Genomic DNA, 22,382 nt, shown 5'->3' with positions numbered 1-22,382 from the left:
AAACACCGGAGTCCGTCACCACGAATTAAACGCCAGGCTTTCAGATAACGCGCAATAGCACCAATGAACTTCTGAGAAATCGATAACGATACAGGCGAGGTTTGTGCCTACGCATGCACGTGGGGTTCACAGCTTCCGATTGAACGAAAAAAGGAAGAACGCAGATCAACTTGAAGATGGCCGGTTTAGTATCAGTGTTTGGAACTTCGGTCTAACTCTTTTTACTCTCATTGCAAGAGATCGGCGGGACACTTAACAATAATATTCTGCCTGTTTATCAGAGTAAAGTTGCAGACATACCATTATGTACTTAAGATTAATTTTCAATTTAGCGTCGAAAGTGATCCGGAATTGCTTGGGTTTTGTTTCAGTTTGCTCTGTGATTAGTTCACATGACTAGCGCCATCCTCTCGAGTAATCAAATTAAAAATCTAAAACCAACCTCGACTCAGTAATTCCCATTTTCCCGCGCTTGAACCGGTTGGCTTTCTGTAACTTCTGTTGGTTTTCTGTAACTTTAAGTTCTCGTCGACTCCTTGCGATATTCTTCCTTGATTTGACTTGAAGTTGTTACAACTTCAGTGTTAGCTTCGAGACAGTCAATCAAAATGTGCTCATGTGTGCAAGTCGTTGAAGCATTCAACGACACCCAGTACTGTATCTGAGATACTTTTACTTATGTTTTGATTGGTCGAAAGGCTTTTATTACAGATGAATCGAAAAAAAAAAAAAATCAAAATAACACGAACCCCACCCTTCCTAAAATAATGACAAGCTTATTTAAGCCAGTGAGGAAGCGCGCATCATTCACTCTGTTCCTGAAATAATCATTGTCTGTTTCTAATGATTTTCTTTACGAACACGGAAAACCGTATTTATGAGGTTCTTTTCAATTCTTTTATAAGTTTTAAAATCACACTTTCTATGCTAGGAGATGGGCTTCTTTTTCACAGCTTTTTCAACTGATCGCAGTGTCCCGACTTTGACAAAAGTCAGGAGTTACCATACAGACTTTCGTTAAATTTTATTTCGCAGCCATCTTGGACCATCTTTCGTAAGATTCTTGCGATGTTTCGCGCATCGTCCATCCCACAGTGCGGCCGCCCTTCAAATTTCATACCAAGATTATTGACCATGTCTTCAAGAGTCCCATTTAGTACTTTGTAAAAGTTTCTGTACAATTTTCTCAGATTAATCCACTTTCTGGCGTACTTGGGTATGGGAATGGAACAGAGTTGGCACTGCCCCGAGAAGAAACGCTTCATATCATAAGGGCTAAATTGGAAAAAAATAAAAAGGAATTATCATGGAAGCTCTGGAAACGCCCCTTCCCCAGAAGTCCTTCCCTTCTCTAAGCCCCCCTCTCGAATAGGCCCTCTCTCTTTGGGACCATCTCTTTAGCCCACCCTTCCCTTGAGCTAAAAACTGTGGGGTCGTTGGTCGCCTGAGCGATGCATCTTTACAGTACAAAATATTCTTATGTAATTAAAGGAAGCATTTGAAAGCGTTTATCGTCTTCGTTTTAAATATGGTAGGTTTTGCAACCAAAGAAGTGCATTTCATACTGTACTTGGCATTCATTGAAGCTGTAGAATAATATTAACGACACAAATGTTAGCGCTCATCGACTCATCCCTTCACTGATAAGCCCAACATCTGCAAGCCCTGCAAATTTACAACTTTATATCTGCCTGGGCGAGACACGTTCACGGTGTCTCTCTCTGCCCTTTAGTATGTATGAGTACCTGTCTCTGGGATAATGATTCAGTTATTGGAAACTCAGTAAAGGAAGTGCAAGAAATGTGTATGAGAAGCAAACTCACCCATCAGTAACAACAGCAAATTTATATTCTGATCCAAGTTTATGATCTCTAAGCCATTGATGAAAGTTGTCAAGGACTCCTGAGAATGTATCAGCATTATCCACAATTTCCTACCCAGCAAAACAAAATAAGTACATTGGAAAAAAATTATTTAGGCATACATTGAAGATAACCCACGCCATCAGCAAGGAGATGATATAAACTGCTGATCAATGCAATGGACTCTCGACAATACATACAAGATTTTTATTCCTAAGACAATTCTCAATGTTTAATATTTTATCAAATCTAAAAACAAACTTGTCAATATCACATGCTTTGGAAAACAGTTTTTAGTGGTATAGAGTATATTTTGCTAATTATAAACTCATATTAGACTCAAAATAGTTTATGAACCATTTAAGAAGCAGATTCCATGTTGCCGTGCCTCTGTTTAGTATTACAAGTAGATCATAAATGATGTGAAAATGTGGTATGAACCAAAAAGTGGCTCACAAGGTGCAGCCGTGTGTGTCACTGATGTTCATATCACTCACCACACACTGTTAGATGTTACCTCTGAGTTAAAACCATTTACTGTAATATGAGCACAGATAAAAGCACATGACTGTCTACAAAGACTCCAGTGACAGAGATTCCAGCCATAACTGATGGACAAAAGTCATGCACAATAATGTTGTTCATATTTCAACTTTTATTACCTGGGTAACTCCTGTTAGGTTCTGGCAGAACTGTGATAGTTCTGGTTTATCTTGTGGTTTGCAGTACTCGTGAAATTCAGACACCTGAAGAAATATGTGAAATATTGGTGTATGATCAGTCCTGAATACAAACAATAGCTAACATAGCATGTTAAAGTGCTATTTCAGATATCAGTTGTGAGGGTTATAGTTAAAACACTAATCAGTCATAAGCCTAAAAAATCAAATTTGGGTGAGTTAACATCAGAAGGGTTCACATGACTTGAATATGCTCTGACATCCTTTCCAATGCATTGTGTGGAAGGCCACATCAGTCACTGCAGCTGTCGTCCCGAGTGATCTTTATGTTCTGGAGAATTCGGTTGTTGTTAATTCGTAACACAATCACATTGAATGGCTTGTTCTCTACTTGTTATGTGAATTTCACGTAGAGACTAAAAAACTTCAAGCAAAAGTGTTAAATTCAACCTGCCAAACTATTTAAGTTTGTAAACTATTGCAGAATGTGAACTTTGATGGTTTTTGAACTTTGATGGTTTGACATTTTTGATAGCTTTAATCTTATACAGCCAATCAGATTATTTGAACCACTCTAACAAGGATTCAGTTGATTTTCAGCCTTGTAACACAAGAGCGAATTACAAATAATGCACACACTTTCAAAATTTTCTCTGTCTTGCTTTTCTGTGATGTTTTTTCATGTAAATTATTAACACAAGTGATAACATGATTTCTCTTACAATTTGATGTAATAAGCACTTGTAAGTTTTTCATTTAGGGTATAAAGTGCACTTCACCTAGGAGCTTCAACTTTTTTTAGTCTTTGAAAAATTTACTTGAGCTTATCATCACCAAATTGCACTCAAAATCATGTTATAATCTAGACAAATTGGAAACATTACTTTTCAATTATTATATATGTTACTTTAATCCTTTAACTCCCGTGAGTGACCAAGAGAGAATTTCTCCTTACAATATCAATACAATATCAACCAGATAAGTGATGAGAATAAAGAAAAAACATCAATTTGGGGATAATTAATTGATACAATACTAAATTCTCTGAACTAACATTATAAGAATTGTATGGTTATTAAAGTAAGGAGAATGACAAATTTGATGTGGGAATTAAGGGGTTAAAATAGTGAACAATATAGTTGTAACACCTCCTTAAATCAAGGAGAGTTAGCAAATAAATGTTCTCTCAAAGCTTACAAACCTTTTCTAGTGTAACTGCATCAAGAAGCACTGCAGGGAACTCGATTATCTCATGGATGTAGTTGTCTGGATTATTCTCTTCGCAAGTTCCTTCAAAATCTATGACACAGTAGAAATGAACCTCGTTCATTATCTTTTTTTGTTCCAGCTTAGCTTGAGCTAGTTTCTCTTTTTTGATGTGATTTTTTAGACGCTTTTGGAGAACCTCCTTTACTCCTCTGCAAAGCAAATGAATTGTTAGATTAAAAAAATGTAATTAAGGATCTTCTTGGGTGATGAAGGAATCAGCTTAGAGCATCCACATGTAAAAGCTCATGATTGCAGGTCTTACTCTAAAGGAAGGATATTTATCTTCGATACATTTTCGATCGAGAATTTCATTATACATGTAGTGTGTGAAAAAGTAAATCATCTCTCTCTGCCGAGATATTAGTCTCTGAATTTTGAGCAATTTGTCAAGGCAGAGCTTTAACGAAGTTTCAATGCCTTTTTAACCCTTCCAAACCCCCCCCCCCCCCCCCCCCATTCTCAGGCAAGGCTTGGAACATCACCTTAATTTAACTGAGTTTATTTACTTTTAGCTGATGATATTTCACTCACCGTGTGTCCAGCCCACGCTCTTTAAGTATCTTCTTGACTTCATCCTTCTTCATCTTATTTATTTTTCCATTGGACAGTGATATTTCCCTGAACACTGGATGATCATAGATGGGAGCTTTCCTGTTCTCCGTACTTTCGTTTTCCCTTTGATCGACATAAGGAAGCCCTTCCGCCATTTTGCTTGTTTTCAAATTATACCTACCAAATTAACCGCTGAAACCGCTGATCGCATGTCCTTCGGTCGCGTAAACCTCCCAAACACCAGCCTCACTTCAGTTTCTTTCAGGAGAAGGAGAATTATGGCCCAAACGCTTTCATCAAAATACTCCTTTCTAGCCGTATTGTTAAGGATTGTGGCGCTCCTTGCTTGCTTCGAACATTGCCGATCTCTTACGTTCGGAGAAAAGTTATCAAAGTATGGATCAAGGTCACTCTACTACAGAACAAGACGGAACAAACGAGACATCGGAGGTAAGAGCGAGCCAGTAAGCTTAGTCGACTCATAAAAGTGTTTTACCACACTTGATACACACTTTTTCGTTTACTACTAATGATGAGAAAACCAAAGGTTTATTTTTTACTAATTATTCTCTGGGACTAGAATAGCGGGGTATGGGGCTGGATTTTTGTCTGGCGCAACAGACGTAGGCGATTTCTTAAGGCGGAAGTCACACTCCTTAATATTTCATCGGCGCTTTGGTTCAAAATCTTGAACTGTGTGACGATATTTGTTTGGCAGAAGATCATCATGAAAACTGGGTTACTTGAATCTTATTGTTCAGGTTACTTTTGAAGGCAGTAGGTAACCAATGCACGTTGTACTTTCAGTTCATCTGTCACGATTCTGTGAACTCAAAAGGGTTGTTTATTGTGCGAACTCGACTGCCGCCACGTGTGTATTCGTTGTCTCCTAAGTCTTCTAAATATAAAGATGTTCATCGGCCCAGTGGCGTGACCGTGTAACGCAATATCACGACATCTTCCCCTTTTTACAAAGTTTATCTTCAAAAGTTAATTAATACTTAATGTTCGGTTTCGATCACTGTTCAAATCACATAAAATCGATAAAACATTGTTCTTCATAAAAATCATAAAAAGATAGAAACAGAACCCAACAACTATTTAGCGGCTCAATCATTCAATGTTCAGTTCATATGGTAATCCTGATGCCACAAAGGCGGTCGACGTCTGCGTTCTGATCGACGAGTTTCCATCCTTTGTGGCTCAAGCTCAGTTCCCATCTCATTTTCAGGTGGCATTCTCTCTGTTTTGGTCTCGCCATGGAACTCCGGTGGAGGAGGTCCTGGCTCTGTCAGATTTGGCGCCGGTTTGAGGGTAGACTCGGGCGGAGTTAGTTCTACCAGACTCATAGGTGGTGCTGTTTCCGGGGTCAGGCGCAGTTGCCGACGGTTGCGTCGGTATCGCCTGCCGCAAACTTCAACTTCATAAGACCTGTTCCCCAAGGCTTTCATGCAGGTCCCCAGACTCCATTCCTCCCTTCCGGGAAGCCGCATCCTGATGGCCTGTCCACACTTTAGTGCCTCTAAAGGGCGAAACTTTTTGTTGTATTGTTGAGCTTGTCTTTTCTTGCGCTCAGCTAATTTGGTGGCTGTTTCCTGGTGTGATGGCTGCCGCAGGAGCGTTTCATGGGTTGGTAAGAAAGTGCGTGTGCGGCGTCCCATCAGTCTCTGTACGGGTGATGTTCCTAGACCCTCTGTTGGGGTGTTGCGCCAATCAAGAAGGGCTAACAGCGGGTCTTGCCCATCCGCTTTCGCTTTCGTCATCAAGTTCTTGCAGGTCTTCACGGCATTCTCGGCGCGGCCATTTGACTGGGGGTAACGGGGGCTCGAAGTTCTATGTTCAAACTGCCATTCTCTCACGAATGCACTGAACACCGATGACGTAAACTGAGGTCCGTTGTCGGTAATAAGCACGTCTGGTATCCCATGGCGGGCGAATTGTACTTTACACGCAGCTATCACGCTAGCAGATGTGGCCACCTTAACCTCCTGGACTTCAAAGAACCCACTCCAGTAGTCGACTAGGACAAAGAAATGTTGTTGCCCAAGGTCAAAAAAATCGGCACCTAGCATCGACCAGGGACGCGACGGGATCGGATACGGTTGCAATTTCTCGCGGCACTGATCTGGCTGGTACGACTGGCAGATTGAGCATTTGGAAACAAAGTCCTTTACTTCCGAATTCATGAGGGGCCAATAGAGGACCTCCCTAGCGCGACGTAAACACCCTTCGATTCCAATATGTGATCGGTGAATTTGCTTCAACATTTCTTTTCTCAGGGAAGGGGGTACCAGCAATCGCTCCCCCAGGAATACTAGTCCCTTGTCTTCTATAAGCTCACTTCGTTTGTCATAGTAAGGCGTCAGCTCAGGGGTACAGGACTTCCTTGACACTGGCCATTCACCCTTGATTGCTCCGATTAGCTTTTGCATCACTGGGTCCCTGGCAATCTCGTTTCTGAATTCAGCGAGCCTGTATGGTGCAATCGAGAGGTTTTCTGAATGATCTATCTCGGCAAGTGTACAGATCAGACTTGTATCGTGCTTGGAGGCTTCGGTGGTGTTGCGGTATGCTCGACTCAGTGCATCTGATACCCACATAAGTTCCCCTTTTTTATACTGCACATCCAGGGAGTAATTCTGAAGGGCCATCAGCATTCTCTGGAGTCTCTTTGGTGAGTTGTGTATTGGCTTGGTAAAAACTGCCCTTAGTGGTTCGTGGTCAGACTCGATGTGTACAACTTCGCGTCCCAGTATGTATTGATTGAACTTGTCGGTTGACCACACTATGGCGAGGAGCTCTTTCTCGATTTGAGCGTAACGCGTTTCGGTGTCGGTCAGAGCTCGCGAAGCAAAGGCAACGGGCTGACCCTTTTGCATCAGTACTGCACCTAGACCCGTTATGCTGGCATCGCATTGGATTGTCACTTCTTCAGTAACATCATAGTATTTCAGTACCGGGGCCTTGGCCAAGTATTCTTTGACTGTGGTAAATACTTTCTCATGCTGTGCAAGCCAACACCACTCGACGTCCTTGTCCTCAAGCCTTCGCAAAGGTTCTGTCATGTCGGACAGGAGTGGCAAGAATTTGGCCAGATAATTGACCATCCCCAAAAACCTCTTCAGGCCTTTCACATCAGTCGGCGGTGGCATATCCAAAATAGCTTCAACTTTGGCTGGGTCTGCCTTTAGACCATCAGGAGTCAAGAGGTGGCCCATGAAACGCACTTCGGTTTGAGATCTTTTCAGCTTGAGTTTGTTGAGCTTGAGGTTCCACTCCCGGCATTTCTTGAAGAACGCACGTTCGTTCTTTTCAAGGCTCGAGTTGACCTCTGCGTCAGTTTCGCCAAATCCAGCGATGAGGAAGTCGTCAGCGATAACTTCAACTCCTTCTAAATTTTCTACGAATTCATGCATGCGTCGCTGCCAAACTTCAGGCGCACTTGAGATACCAAAAGGCATGCGGGCCCATCTATAACGCCCAAAAGGCGTATTGAACGTTGTCAGGAAACTAGAAGCATCGTCTAAGAGGATTTGGTGGAAACCATCCTTGGCGTCACAAAGAGTAAATTTCTTGGCACCTGTTAAGCGGGAGGCCACTTCATCGATAGTCGGCAACTGGTAATGCTCTCGCCGAATGGCACGATTTAAATCTCTCGGGTCAATACAGATGCGTACTTTGTTTGGCTTCACTATGGCCAACATGCTGGATACCCACTGCGTCGGTTCTGTTACTGGAATAATAACTTTACGATCAACAAGTTCGTCCAGCTTGTTTTTGATGCATGGACGCAAAGCTACTGGCACTCGCCTCGGTGCGTGGACAACTGGTTGCGCCTGTTCGTCTATGGCTATTTTGTATGTTCCCGGTAGGGCCCCTAATCCGTCGAATACGTCCTCATACTCTTCGAGCAAGGAGGCTTTGGGACACTTGACGTGTAATGCTAGGACGTCACAATTATGCAAACTCACAAAGCCAAGATTGAGGCTGGTGTTCAATGATAAAATCGGTTGATAGTCTCCGTCTAAGATGTTAAACTCCATTGACCTCCGCTGTCCACGGGACCACACAGGCAGGGTAGCCTTACCAGCAATTTTGCGGCGATCCCCTGTGTACGAGACTATTTCCTTTTGGCATGGTTTGAGGCGATGAAGGAGGGTGTCCCCAGTGATTTTCTTGTATAATTGGGCCGGGAGAATGTCGCACTGCGACCCAGTATCTATTTGAAACTGGACTTCTGTCTTGGGATCTGGCCCATAAATGTGGAGTTTGACCACTGCCAATTTTTCCTGGCCTTTGCTCTTACTAGTAGTAGCACCAATGTAGTAGGGGTCGTTTCCCATGTCGACGGCTTCGTGGACCGCCGAAACTCTACTTTTCACTCCTCGGGGATTAGCGCGACATTTATTCGCAAAATGATTCATACTCCCACAGTTAAAACATGTTCTTCCATACGCGGGACAATGACGTCCATGCACCATTCCGCAATTTCCACATTCTTTAGACGGTCTTCTAAATGCTTGTGACTTAAGTTGTCGTTCTTCTTCAGGTTTTTCTGCCGATCCCGCCTTCCGTAACGCATGAACTGCAGTGTCTCCTCCAGCCATTAGCTTTACTTGCTGTTGGGTCTGTTCTGACGACTTAATAATGTCAACTGCTTGTAGGAGAGATAAATCATTCAAACGGAGAAGTCTCTCGCGGACGCGATCATCCCGTATGCCTAGCACGAGGCGGTCACGCAAAATTTCATCTGGTGTGATTGTATCGTGTGCACAGTTTTTTGCGATCGTTCGAAGCTCCGTAAGATACGTCGAGATGTTTTCGCCTGGTTCCTGGTTTCGGTTGTTGAACCTATAGCGTTCATATATGACCTGTGTCCTAGGAATGCAGAATTCGTCGAACTTCTTCAGGACTTGTGAAATGTCGTCTGCGTTTTCGTCTTCGTTCCAAATAAAGGTATCGTGGGCTCTGACGCCATCCTCGCCTATAATGCTTAGTAATGTCGACACACGAACTATGCCCTCTTGTTTATATACACCAGTAGCGATTTCGTAGCGCTGCCACGCTGCTTTCCACGATTTCCATGCGGTGGCTAAATTGTCGTCAAAATTAAGCGCTTTCGGCGGGGGCAAATTTGACGGGGGAATAAAAACTTGAGTCGGCGCTGGTGGCACAACTATGGATGCTTCAGCTGCTTCTGTCATCTTTAGGGGTGAACAGATCCCACTCCTGACACCATGTCACGATTCTGTGAACTCAAAAGGGTTGTTTATTGTGCGAACTCGACTGCCGCCACGTGTGTATTCGTTGTCTCCTAAGTCTTCTAAATATAAAGATGTTCATCGGCCCAGTGGCGTGACCGTGTAACGCAATATCACGACATCATCCTTCTTTCCCTTTCAAATGTTCCTAGGATTTTTTCGCTCTGATTATGATCAGTTGAAGTGAAATCATGGATCATAAATTACATTGATTAAATTAGAAGTAGTCATGAATTTTCTTGATCAAACCCAGGAATCTTGATTTACGAGTTATATAATCAATTATGAATTTCAAATAAGAAAAACGTGACACAATAATTCACATCATGAAAAACCCTTGAGGTTATAGAAAGGCAGAATCCTTGCGAACTTTGACCTGAAATCACTTATATTTGTCTGCTTCTCTTTTTTGTTTCACTGTTAGTTTTGAAAACAGAGAAACTGACTCCTCTGAATTACGATGATACCTTTGCCTATGGATGCTTGCACGATATCCCGATTCCAAATAGTACTTTGGAAACAACCTTCACGCCCCAACAAGAAAGAGCTGTACTCATGGAAATATTCGACCAAACAGATGGTCACAATTGGAGAAAAAGTACTCACTGGGGGAACAACTCTGTACCACACTGCTTTTGGTATGGAATCACATGTGATCAAACCAATAGCTACATTATCAGTATCACTTTGACCACAAACAATTTGGTTGGGGCTCTTCCAAGAAGTTTGTGGAAACTTCGTAATTTGCAGGGTTTGTGTGTAGGTAACAACAACAAGCTCTTTGGCAACCTTTTTGAAATTTTGTCTAGCAACATGACCACCTTGCTTCGTCTTGATCTTGCTTTTAATAAGTTGTCTGGTGAGATTCCCGCTGAAATCTTACCAAAGATGGAATCTTTGGTAAAAGTTCAACTCTGCTGCCAATTGGGAAAGGGTCTCTCAAGTACAATTCCAAGGGACATTGGGAACTTGAGTGAGCTGCAAGTTCTCAGTCTCGGAGAAAACACATTGAATGGCATGATTCCGAAGAGCATTGCCAAATTGAAGAAGCTTTGGTTTTTGGACCTTGAAAGTGTGTCATTTCTAAGTGGAGGATTTGAAAACCTTTATAATCTGTCATCTCTACGTTATATGCACCTGTCTCTTGCCGGGCTAAACGGGACTTTACCAGATGATTTTGGACTTTACTTTCCTGCTATGATTGAGTGTCTTTTGCCTGGCAATCATTTCAGTGGAAGCATTCCTTCAACAATGGGTAACATGACAAACTTATGGCATTTAAACTTGGCGAACAACGCTTTTTCTGGAAAATTACCAAAAAGCATGGGCTCAATACCCATGCTTCGAGTTGCTGATTTCAGTGGAAATCAGTTATCGGGGCTACAAGAAGGAATTGTTTTCAAGTCAAATTCCTTAGAAGTACTTAATTTGGCTGGTAATGAACAGCTCACAATGACGTTTAATTCCCTATTAGAAGCAATGGAACCCATAAATGAATCGTTGCGTATTCTTAACATCAGTGACTGCAATTTTCTTGGAAAAATCTCCGCGAAACTGTGGGACTTCCAAAATTTGATTTCTGTAGATTTAAGTAGAAATAGCTTGTTTGGACAGCTTCCATCTCCCCCATATAATATGTTATTTCTTCTTAATCTTGACGTATCTGCGAACAACCTTTCAGGAAAAATTCCTCAAGAATTTGCAAAACTCTTAGCACTGGAAGTCTTCGACATCTCAGGGAATCCCAATATGCACGAGTCCAACGAGGAAAAAGGAGCTCTACCCAACTTCGTGACGGTTGATTTTAAAACTTTTACGCAGAGAAATTCAGATGATAATTTCAGTTGTCCCAATGCTCGACTCAGTTACAACAAAGGACTTGTCGTGTTAGACCCAAATTACTATTTTTACCGTCTGTGCCTTTGTAATATTGGATACTATGGCTCAGGAAGAACCTGTTTACCTTGTATGGAAGGGGGAGTGTGTCACGATCAAATGCTTCCTACGCAGTCGATGATCATTAAAAAGGGATATTGGCCTTCATCACTTCATGGAAACGTGACTCACCTAGTAAGATGTTCGCAAGCTTTGGGCACCAGTGTCCTCGTAAAAACAGCATGTAATCCAACTGGCTTTTGTGAGTGTGGTATTGATCCTGATTGGCTTAGCGAGACAAATGGAGTAATTGACAGACCATTCATTACTTGTAACAAGTCGTGCCTTTGTCAGAAAGGTAGTCGAGATAGGTTTTGCTCCCTTTGTGAAGATGGTTATTACAAACAGGGAATACTTTGCTACGTCTGTCGTAAAAGTAAAGCCAGTGTGTACATTATAGCCGTACTTCTAATTTTTTCCATCGTGCTCATTACCCTTGGGTTTTTCTTTTACGAGAAGAAGAGATTTCTATCTGTTACTTTTGTCTGTTCTCAAATCATCATTTTAACCGTTTTGGCGATGCTTCAAATCATTCCAGCCTGGCTCCTCGAACTCAACGTTATTGCTCTTTTCATCGGTTTAGCTGGAAGAGGAAAGGGAGCAAGAGGAATTATGAAGACAAGCGTATTTTATTTCCAAACTTTTGATGCCTTATTGTCCAACACGGACGTTTGGCCGGTTGAGGTTTTGGAGACGCAGAGATACATTGGAAATGTTTTCAACTTTCGTTTCTCTGGCCTGGCTTGTGAGTTTCCGAGCTTGTTTACACCACTCGGCGAGCTCGCATCTCTTTTAATTCTTCCTCTTATCTGCATATTGCTTGTCTGGTTCTACTTCACCCTTGGTTACCTCGTCTTTAAAATTTTTAAATATTCCAATTTAGAAGAAAGACGACTTCGACTTCGGAATACCTGTTTACAACTCTCGGTCATGACTCTTAACTTTACGTACTTTCCCATTGTGAAAAAGACAGCGTCTACCCTTGCGCATTGTGGTGAGGATAATGGCCAGCGTTACTTGAGGGAGGCCCCATGGATGGAATGTGAAGGTTATGACTACACCATCTTACAGGTGTTAGGCTGGCTTGCCCTGCCTCTTTATGTGATCGGTGTGCCTTTTGGATTGTTCCTTCCTCTCCTGCACTTCAATAAGGTGGCCAGGAGACATGAAATGCCCCAGCAAGACCAAGAATCTTTGGACAGCTGGCTCGGTTCTATCTACTTGCCATACAAGGAAGAATTTCGTTCTTATTTTGAGATCATCTTTCTTCTGAGGCGGATGCTGATTGCTTTCGCGTTGTCTCTCATCAATCGTGCATCGTCTTTTCAGACGGTAGCTGTTTGCTTTGTTTTGCTGGTTGCTTTGTGCTTGCAGTTGTCCTTCAGGCCGTTAAACGACTCTTACCAAAAGTTCCCATTGGAAAACACAGCAGAGACCTTGGTTCTTTTGACTCTTCATTTCTCTTTCATGAACGTAAGGTACGCAGCTCTGAACCCTGACTCATCCTTACCCATCATTTGGATGATTGTGTCGGTGAACGTGGTTCTACTTTGCGGAATGGTTGTTTCGATAATTTTGTTATTGAAAAAGGCGGGAAATGCAGATGAAATGGTTCATGAAGCAAGAGGACACGAAGAACACGCACCAGTCCTAGGGGACGGCGCTGGAGAACAATACGGAACTTTTGAGGAGTAATTGCATTAGACTATGCGTGAACTCAAGTCTTATTCAGATACTTGGTAACTGTTCCTTTCGAAAGTAACGCTATCTGTGAAATTTTCTTTTAAATGTTAAGAAACAATTTAGCATGAAGGGCAATACATGGCCGCGTGCGCGGATACGAATTTTCCCTTGGAGGGTTTTAAGAAATTATCAACCAATAAGGAAAACGAACAAAAGAGAGACGCCATCAACACACAAAAATAATTTGATGTTCTGTTTGTTGGAAAGCTTTTAATGAAACCAACAAATAGAAGATAGCTCAGAAAAATAAAAACAGTGGGAGTATTACATCTCGTTCTCACCGCAGAAAATGCTTTTTTAATTACTGGTACAACTTTAAGGCAAGTTCTCCCTACAAAAACATTTACCGTTTGTCATAAGGAAAAGTCCATTTTACAAGAATAAATGCTTCTAAAGTAAATAGCCTCTCTTTAAGGGCGCAAATGCAATCAATTGTATAACTTGGCGAATTTTTTCATATTTGCATGTGAAAGATATATTATGGATAATATTTTTACAGCGTGCGGTGACGATATATCATATATATATATATATATATATATATACATATATATATACATATATCTCTCTCTCTCTCTCTCTCTCTCTCTCTCTCTATATATATATATATATATATATATATGTATATAAGCAAAATAACACGAACTCCACCCTTCCTAAAATAATGACAAGCTTCTTTAAGCCAGTAAGGCAGCGGGCATCATTCACTCTGTTCAGAAAACCGTATTTACGAGGTTCTTTTCAATTCGTTTATAAGTTTTAAAAACACCACTTTCTATGATAGGATATGGACTTCTTTTTCACGGCTATTTCAACTGATCGCAGTGTTCAGACTTTGACAACAGTCAGGTGTCACCATACAGTCTCTCTTTAAATATTATTTCGCAGCCATCTTGGACCATCTTTGTAAGATTCTTGCGATGTTTCGCGCATCGTCCATCCCACAGTGCAGCCGCCCTATTGAACACGTCTTCAAGAGTCCCATTTCGCTCTTTGTTAAAAGTTTCTGTGCAATTTTCTCAGATCAATCCACTCTGCGGCATACTTGGGTACGGTAATGGAGCAGAGATCGCACTGACCTGAGAAGAAACGCTTCATATCATAAGGGCTACATTGGAAAAAAATATAAAGGAATTACCATGGAAGCTCTGGAAACGCCCCTCTCCCAGAAGTCCCTCCCTCCTCTAAGCCCCCATCTCGAATAGGCCCTCTCTCTTTAGGACCATCTCTTTAGCCCGCCCTTCCCTTGAAACTGTGGGGTCGTTGGTCGTCCGAGCGGTGCATCGTTACAGTACACAATGTTCTTATATTGAAAGCATTTGTCGTTTTTGTTTCAAACATGGTAGGTTTTGCAACCAAAGAAGTGCATGTCATACTGTGCTTGGTATTCATTAGACTTGTAGTATAATGTTAATGACACACATGTTAGCGTTCATCTACTCATCCCCTCACTGATAAGCCCAACATCTGCAAGCCCTGCAAATTTACAAGTCTAGATCTGCCTGGGCGAGACATCTTCACGGTGTCTTTCTCTGCCCTATAGTATATATGAGTACCTGTCACTGGGATGATGATTTAATTGTTGGAAACTCAGTAAAGGAAGTGCAAGAAATGTGAATGAGAAGCAAACTCACCCATCAGTAACAACAGCAAATTTATATGCCGATCCAGGTTTATGTATTTCAAGCCATTAATGAAAGTTGTCAAGGACTCTTTGGAATGTATCAGCATTATCCACAATTTCCTACCCAGCAAAACAAAACATTGGAAAAAATTATTTAGGTGTACATTGAAGATAATCCATGCCATCAGCAAGGAGATGTAAAATACTGATCAATGCAATGGACTCTCGACAATACATACAAGATTTTTTTTCCTAAGACAATTCTCAATGTAATATTTGATCAAATCTTAAAACAAACTTGTCAATATCACATGCTTTGGAAAACAGTTTTAAGTGGTATAGAGAATAATTTGCAAATTATAAACTCATATTAGACTCAGAATACATCATGAACCATTTAAAAAGTTGATTCCATGTTGCCATGCCTCTGTTTAGTATTACAAGTAGATCATAAATGATGTGAAAATGTGGTATGAACCAAAAAGTGGCTCACAAGGTGCAGCCATGTGTGTCACTGATGTTTATACCACTTATCACACAGAACCTGGGCAACATGGAATCTATTTGTTTTTTACGTAATAAAGAAGCAAAAACTTGTCAATGGTGACATCATCTATGGCCTTGTCCTCCAATAGATCACGAGTAAGAACTAATAAAAATGCACAAAGAATTCAGCTTATAATATGAACACAGAAAAAAGCACATGACTGTTTACAAAGACCCCAGTGACAGAGACTCCAGTCATAACTAATGGGCAAAAGCCATGCACAGTAATGTTGTTGATATTTTGACTTTAATTACCTGGGTAACTCCAGTTAGGTTCTGGCAGAACTGTGATAGTTCTGACTTATCTTGTGGTTTGCAGTACTCATGAAATTCAGACACCTGGGAATATTGGTGTATGATCAGTCCTGAATACAAACAATAGCTAACATAGCATGTTAAAGTGCTATTTCAGATATCAGTATTGAGGGTTTTAAAACCATTAACCATTAACACTAATCAATCATAAGCCCAAAAAAAGAAGAAAAGAAAAAAAAGAATTCGGGTGAGTTAACATCAGAAGGATTGCATGACTTGAATGTTCAAAATTTCAGATGGCTGCCCACATCTTCTTTGATTCAAATACCTCTAAAACTAAGTGCCAAGGCCAATTGGTTTTATACTCTCTACCCTTCAGGGTAATTACTCTAAAGAACTGTGTAAAATTTTGCAATAGATAACAGACTGATGGCCACTGCACGGAGGCCTGAGCTGTATAAATTATATGATATTCATGTGCTGTAACTGTCAGCTAATTTCAATAAAGGTACCATCTGAAATCCACTGTCCATTAATAAGGCTCTCTTTCAATTCATAAATCCATGTAGTCCCCCAGCTTTTTCTAATATCTCTGTGCCCGGTCTCATTCCAAGATGGTATGTGTTCCCAAGAATAATCTGACAGTCCAGCTCTGTGAGCTGTTTAGAGGTCAAACCCTTGTACCTGCCTAGTTACTGTTTTTGAGGACATAATTTTGCTGAAAATTAGATACTACAGGGCTAAGCACATGTAGGTAATCTATGATGGCTGTTGGGTTACATTGTGAAAGTTAAAGGCCTCCTCTTCCTTGAGAAATATGGTGTTCTGTTTCAGCCCATCTCAGTCAGGTTGATCTACCTGCTGCAAATATCTGGTTGCTGTGAACACCCTGTAATACTTTCAACTTTTACTACTTATTAGAGTTATAGTACCCTCTTCTAATTACAGAAATCACTGAAATCTATTTGATATAAGAAGGCATTATCTTGCTAACCAAAAGACTGCCACAACAACAAATTCAAAACTAAGGCTAAAAATCAACCCTATCCTACTTCCCTGAAGCCAGTTTTTTTTTAACAAAGGTGGTAGAGTTTTGCAGCATTTTATTTTACATGCTTTTTCTTGTGAAATCTGGCAACCTCAGTGTAAAATCATCAACATTAAGAGCCTGTAGGGTTTTCATCCTTCAATTTATGTTGCCCAGAGGCCAAAAACAGAAAAACTCCAGCCAGAATAAGGCAGGCATCCCTGGACATAGTTTACTTGTGAGGAACTAAGGTTGAAATAATATCAAATTGTTGGATTTGTATTTTCTATGTTCCAAGATGAATATGAAGGCAAAAACAAATCAAACTATTGTACTTTAAAATCATTTTGACCAGCAAAAATGAGTGCATTTTCATGTAACACAAGTGCAAATTACAAATAATGCACACACTTTCAAAATTTTCTCTGTCTTGCTTTTCTGTGATGTTTTTTCATGTAAATTATTAACACAAGTAATAACACAATTTCTCTTGCAATTTGGTATAATAAGCATTTGTAAGTTTTTCAAAGTGTATAAAGTGCTCTTGACCTGTGGGCTTGTTCAACTTTTTTTTGTCTTTGAAAAATTTACTTTGCTTATCATCACCAAATTGCACTCAAAATTATGTTATTACCTTGACAAATTGCAAACATTACTTTTCAATTATTATATATGTTACTTTAACCCTTTAACTCTCATGAGTGACCAAGACAGAATTTCTCCTTACAATATCAATACAATATCAACCAGATAAGTGATGAATACCACTTTGGGGATAATTAGTGGATCCAATACTAAACTCTCTGAACTAACATTGTTAGAATTGTATGGTTAACAGTAAGGAGAATTACAAATTTGATTTGGGAGTTAAAGGATTAAAATAGTGAACAATACAGCAGTAACACCTCCTGAAAATCAAGGAGGTGTTACAATGCAGTAAGTGGAAAAGTTAATCATCTCCCTCTGATGAGATATTGATGGTCTCTGAATTTTGAGCAGTTTGCCGAGGCAGAGCTTTAACGAAGTTTTAATACCTTTCTAACCCTTCCAAAATCCCCCCTTATCCCCAGGCCAGGCTTGGAACATCACCTTAATTAAACCATGACAACTCCATAGCGGATTAAACGTGAACCTCAAAAATTGAGGTTGTTAAGTATTCATATATTCAGGCTATTGTTCTTTCTCATTACTTATTCATTCCGATGAGTTTGCCGACATGCCGGCATGCTTCCGAAGATCGTGAAGAGCGCAACTTCTTTGATGTAGGTGAGATATTTTTCTTTTGTTAACAGATGAAATAAAATCTCCCGGGAATCTGCTTGAATCTTGCATTGTCCGATTTGCTGACAACTTTCGCTTTTGTCCAAATTCCTAACTGATCGACAGCTTCGACAGAATCGCCGACACTAAACTCCATCGCGACAATAAACAACACGGTCAGATCACAACAAGTTCATTCGAACAAGACGAAAGTTGTGAAAGAATGAACCGCCAGTGCGCGAACACGAGCACCATTTATGACACGCAATATTTACATAATAAAGAAGTAGTTTAATTCAAGTGCACTCATTCGGATCAAAACAAAACGATCAGCCCTCGAAATGATAAACTATTTTCGCTTTTGCTCTTCGCAGTGATTACAACAACTCGTCCAAGATCCATTTTTAAATCTTTTGCAACGCTCTTTAATCCTAAAAACATATTAAGGCTAAAAATACACCGTGAATAGAAACTAAATCCATTCAAATGATTGCAGTTTATCGATCTCGAGTTCATTCATCTCAAGACAATGTAAACAAAAGAGTACAAGATCACAAGTCTGTTCGCGCAAGGTAGCTTAATTACACTATTGTCCAAGTCTTTGAAGTACCTTCCGCAGGGCTTATACTATTTTGCGAAACGAAACGAAACGAAACGAAACGAAATCAGGTGAGATAGAACAAAACTAAAGGAATAATGCAGATATATTTTCTAACAAGGTAAAGAAAACTTTCACAAGGAATTTGGAGTAATCGTTCATTAACAAGAAGGATTTTTATTCATTTCGCAAAATAGTAATTTTAGGAGCGTTACTATTTTGCGAAATGGAATTTTTCACCCTGCGGTGACAACGTGACCTCTTCCATGTCACAAAAATACATTTAAACATTACAAATTAGTATATCACCGAAGATTTTGGCCTCCTCTTATTTCTTAAACCGTATTAAAATGTATTTCGCAAAATAGTAATTTTAGGAGAGTTACTATTTTGCGAAATGGACAATTTTTACCCAGCGGTGACTAACGTAACCTCTTTTATGTCATAAAAATACATTTAAACATTGAAAATTAGTATATCAACGAAGATTTTGGCCTCTTCTTATTTCTTAAACCGTATTAAAATGTATTTCGCAAAATAGTAATTTTAGGAGAGTTACTATTTTGCGAAATGGACTATTTTCACCCTGCGGTGACAACGTGACCTCTTTCACGTCACGAAAATACATTTAAACATTACAAATTAGTATATCACCGAACATTTTGGCCTCCTCTCATTTCTTAAACCGTATTAAAATATATTTCGCAAAATAGTAATTTTAGGAGAGTTGCCATTTTGCGTGACCTCTTTCATGTCACGAAAATACATTAAAACATTACATTATAGTATATCCTCAAAGATCTTGGTCACCTCCTCTTTAATTCAGTAATTTCTAAACTAATTGAATGTAGTTATTCCGAAAAATGTTTATTTTGCGAAATGGATTATTTACACTCGGCGGGCGGGAACTCGAGAATAAGGGCGAAGGGATTGTTGCAGATTCCCTTGAACTTCACAATGTTTGGATGTTTCAACTCTTGAATGATTCTTGCTTCCTTTACAAACGTTTTCTTATCCAATATGTCCTCGCCGAGCAATTTCTTAACGACGACTTTCTCCGCAGCGGCCGATTTCCCACCCGCATCAGGAACAGTCTGCCAGTTAGCAGTGAACACAGCGCCATAAGCGCCCTTACCAATGATTTCCTTGTTTGTCAAACACTTGAAATCATGAACTGGAAGACCTGAACAGTCGATGGTCTTGGGCTTAAGAACAGGAAATTTAAAAGCCATAATCTTGCCTGATTTAGCAGCACACAAAGCGAGCACAAAGCGAACTTCTTGCAGCACGTGGAACTTGCGCAAATGCGAAACACGATCTCTTGCTCGTAAGGAAGAGGTGTGCGACGGGGGTGTAATCAGAAGCGCGTAACTTTTCCATGTATATTATTTTTATTAAAAATTTTGAAGCAAAGTAACTGTATTACTTGCGATTATAAAACTGCTGGACGACTATTTCGGCATGGGTATGCTTCTGTTCTCTATACGAGACGGAGAGTCTAAACATGTTTAGCCGCCACTGGAAAACTGTCATGTTGGTTTTGCACCGAAACAGTGCACACCCTTCAAAACGCACGAAATGGAGTCTTTCAAATCTCTCAGGAGAACATGCCAACTTCCCCCTAGAATAGCTCCGTCGCTAGTAAAAACAGCTTTTACCTCTTACTTTCCGCTCCCTCCCATGTCATTAATTGGACACAACCTAGGTTTGGGCCTTCAGCGGGGCTCTCTTGACTTGGTTTCGGCGTCACGCAATACGGTACTACACTGTTGTCGATTTTGATTAAATGAACCTGTTAGCCCAAACCTCTTGTGGCATGTTTATTGAGATGGAGTTATTAATTGGCTCTTACTTAATCATTTGAAGCTGAGGAAAGGAAAACACCGCCTTGTTGCTTGGCAGTGAAGAAGTACAGACCACAGCTAATTAAAACACTTACGTACAAGGAAAGGTGAGACCTGTAAACCCAATCTGTCACGAGTCAGTTTTCTCAGGCGGCATTTAAATCATTTATGGTCCATTTTGCAAAACAGTAATTCTTCCAAAATTACTGCCTCGCGAAATAAACTTAGAAGACTTTCATATAGGTGAAGATAGCTTAGACCTTTTGAGATTTGATAGTGCTTTAAATTGAAACTTACCGAAAACCTATTGTATGACACGAGAATAACAACATCGTTACCGCTGAGTGAAAATAGCCTAGCTATTACGCAAAACAGTAATTTTTCTGACATTACTACTTTGAGAAATTAATTATATCTGGATAGAGAAAGAGGAGGTGACCGAACCCTTCGAGAATATACTATAATGAAATGTTTAAGCGTATTTTTGTGACCCGAAAAGAAAGTTATTGAGGGGTAAAAATAGTCCATTTCGCAAAATAGTAACTCTCCTAAAATTACTATTTTGCGAAATAAATTTTGAAACGGTTTAAGAAATAAGAGGAGGCCAAGATGTTCGGTGATATACTAATTTGTAGAATTGCTATTTTGCGAAATATATTTTAATACGGTTTAAGAAATGAGAGGAGGCCAAAATGTTCGGTGATATACTAATTTGTAATGTTTAAATGTATTTTCATGACGTGAAAGAGGTCACGTTGTCACCGCAGGGTGAAAATAGTCCATTTCGCAAAATAGTAACTCTCCTAAAATTACTATTTTGCGAAATATATTTTAATACGGTTTAAGAAATAAGAGGAGGCCAAAATGTTCGGTGATATACTAATTTGTTATGTTTAAATGTATTTTTGTGACATGAAAGAGGTCACGTTGTCACCGCAGGGGTGAAAATAGTCCATTTCGCAAAATAGTAACTCTCCTAAAATTACTATTTTGCGAAATACATTTTAATACGGTTTAAGAAATAACAGGAGGCCAAAATGTTCGATGATATACTAATTTGTAATGTTTAAATGTATTTTTGTGACATGAAAAAAGGTCACGTTGTCACCGCAGGGGTGAAAATAGTCCATTTCGCAAAATAGTAACTCTCCTAAAATTACTATTTTGCGAAATACATTTTAATACGGTTTAAGAAATAAGAGGAGGCCAAAATGTTCGTTGATATACTAATTTGTAATGTTTAGATGTATTCTCGTGACATGAAAGAGGTCACGTTGTCACCGCAGGGGTGAAAATGGTCCATTTCGCAAAATAGTAACTCTCCTAAAATTACTATTTTGCGAAATGAATAAAAATCCTTCTTGTTAATGAATGATTACTCCAAAATCTTTGTGAAAGTTATCTTTACCTTATTAGAAAATACATCTGCATTATTTCTTTTGTTTTATTTCATCTGACCCGATTTCGTTTCGTTTCGTTTCGTTTCGTTTCGTTTCGCAAAATAGTATAAGCCCTTCCGCAGTTCCTTTGGTCTTCTTCCAAAATATCTCACCTTTACCGAGACGAATAAAACCGAAATCATTCGACACGTTTTCGGCAGCCACCGAAAGCAATGCCCAAAGGAATAAACCGAGCCTTCGAGGTAAAAAATCCAGCGGTGTCACCCATTTCAGTAAGTCACAAATAATCCGGGCTGGAGTCGTAATGCTGAGTTTGTTTACTTTTAGCTGATGATATTTCACTCACCGTGTGTCCAGCCCACGCTCTTTAAGTATTTTCTTGACTTCATCCTTCTTCATTTTATTTATTTTTCCATTGGATAGTGATATTTCCCTAAACACTGGATGATCATAGAATGGAGCTTTCCTGTTATCCGTACTTTCGTTTTCCTTTCGATTTACCAGAGGAAATCCTTCCTCCATTTTG

The 22,382-nt window shown here is 40.0% G+C and overlaps 2 protein-coding genes and 1 long non-coding RNA gene across 3 annotated transcripts; 1 reads left to right on the top strand and 2 right to left on the bottom strand.

Annotated features, from left to right (window-relative positions):
• Positions 1-273: 273 nt before the first annotated feature.
• Positions 274-4,518, bottom strand: LOC131781672 (3'-5' exoribonuclease 1-like). Its single transcript, XM_059098393.2, has 5 exons — positions 4,343-4,518; positions 3,744-3,960; positions 2,525-2,608; positions 1,824-1,933; positions 274-1,275 (listed from the first exon to the last, which is right to left on the bottom strand). The coding sequence occupies exons 1-5, from the start codon at positions 4,516-4,518 to the stop codon at positions 993-995; spliced, it is 870 nt and encodes a 289-aa protein (XP_058954376.1). The 3' UTR covers positions 274-992.
• A 101-nt stretch (positions 4,519-4,619) lies between these two features.
• LOC131781670 (putative leucine-rich repeat-containing protein DDB_G0281931) lies at positions 4,620-13,662 on the top strand. The gene is made up of 2 exons (XM_059098392.2): positions 4,620-4,813; positions 10,049-13,662. The coding sequence occupies exons 1-2, from the start codon at positions 4,642-4,644 to the stop codon at positions 13,252-13,254; spliced, it is 3,378 nt and encodes a 1,125-aa protein (XP_058954375.2). The 5' UTR covers positions 4,620-4,641; the 3' UTR covers positions 13,255-13,662.
• Positions 13,663-13,947: 285 nt separating this feature from the next.
• On the bottom strand, positions 13,948-22,362 carry LOC131781684 (uncharacterized). The gene is made up of 4 exons (XR_010716608.1): positions 22,203-22,362; positions 15,728-15,811; positions 14,937-15,046; positions 13,948-14,381 (listed from the first exon to the last, which is right to left on the bottom strand). It is a non-coding gene; the product is annotated as an uncharacterized lncRNA (long non-coding RNA).
• Between the last annotated feature and the right edge of the window lie 20 nt (positions 22,363-22,382).

The sequence above is a fragment of the Pocillopora verrucosa genome, chromosome 1 (genome assembly GCF_036669915.1).
Source record: "Pocillopora verrucosa isolate sample1 chromosome 1, ASM3666991v2, whole genome shotgun sequence".
NCBI lineage: Eukaryota > Metazoa > Cnidaria > Anthozoa > Scleractinia > Pocilloporidae > Pocillopora > Pocillopora verrucosa.
This window is presented reverse-complemented; position numbering and strand designations above follow the sequence as displayed.

Excerpts from the sequence above, each read along its gene's own strand:
- LOC131781672 (XM_059098393.2), bottom strand. The coding sequence starts at position 4,518 with ATGGCGGAAGGGCTTCCTTATGTCGATCAAAGGGAAAACGAAAGTACG. Across the intron at positions 2,609-3,743 it reads ATGCAGTTACACTAGAAAAG|GTGTCTGAATTTCACGAGTA; the intron begins GTTTGTAAGCTT and ends ATATTTCTTCAG. Across the intron at positions 1,934-2,524 it reads ACCTAACAGGAGTTACCCAG|GAAATTGTGGATAATGCTGA; the intron begins GTAATAAAAGTT and ends TTTGCTGGGTAG.
- LOC131781670 (XM_059098392.2), top strand. The coding sequence starts at position 4,642 with ATGGCCCAAACGCTTTCATCAAAATACTCCTTTCTAGCCGTATTGTTA. Across the intron at positions 4,814-10,048 it reads GAACAAACGAGACATCGGAG|TTTTGAAAACAGAGAAACTG; the intron begins GTAAGAGCGAGC and ends TTTCACTGTTAG.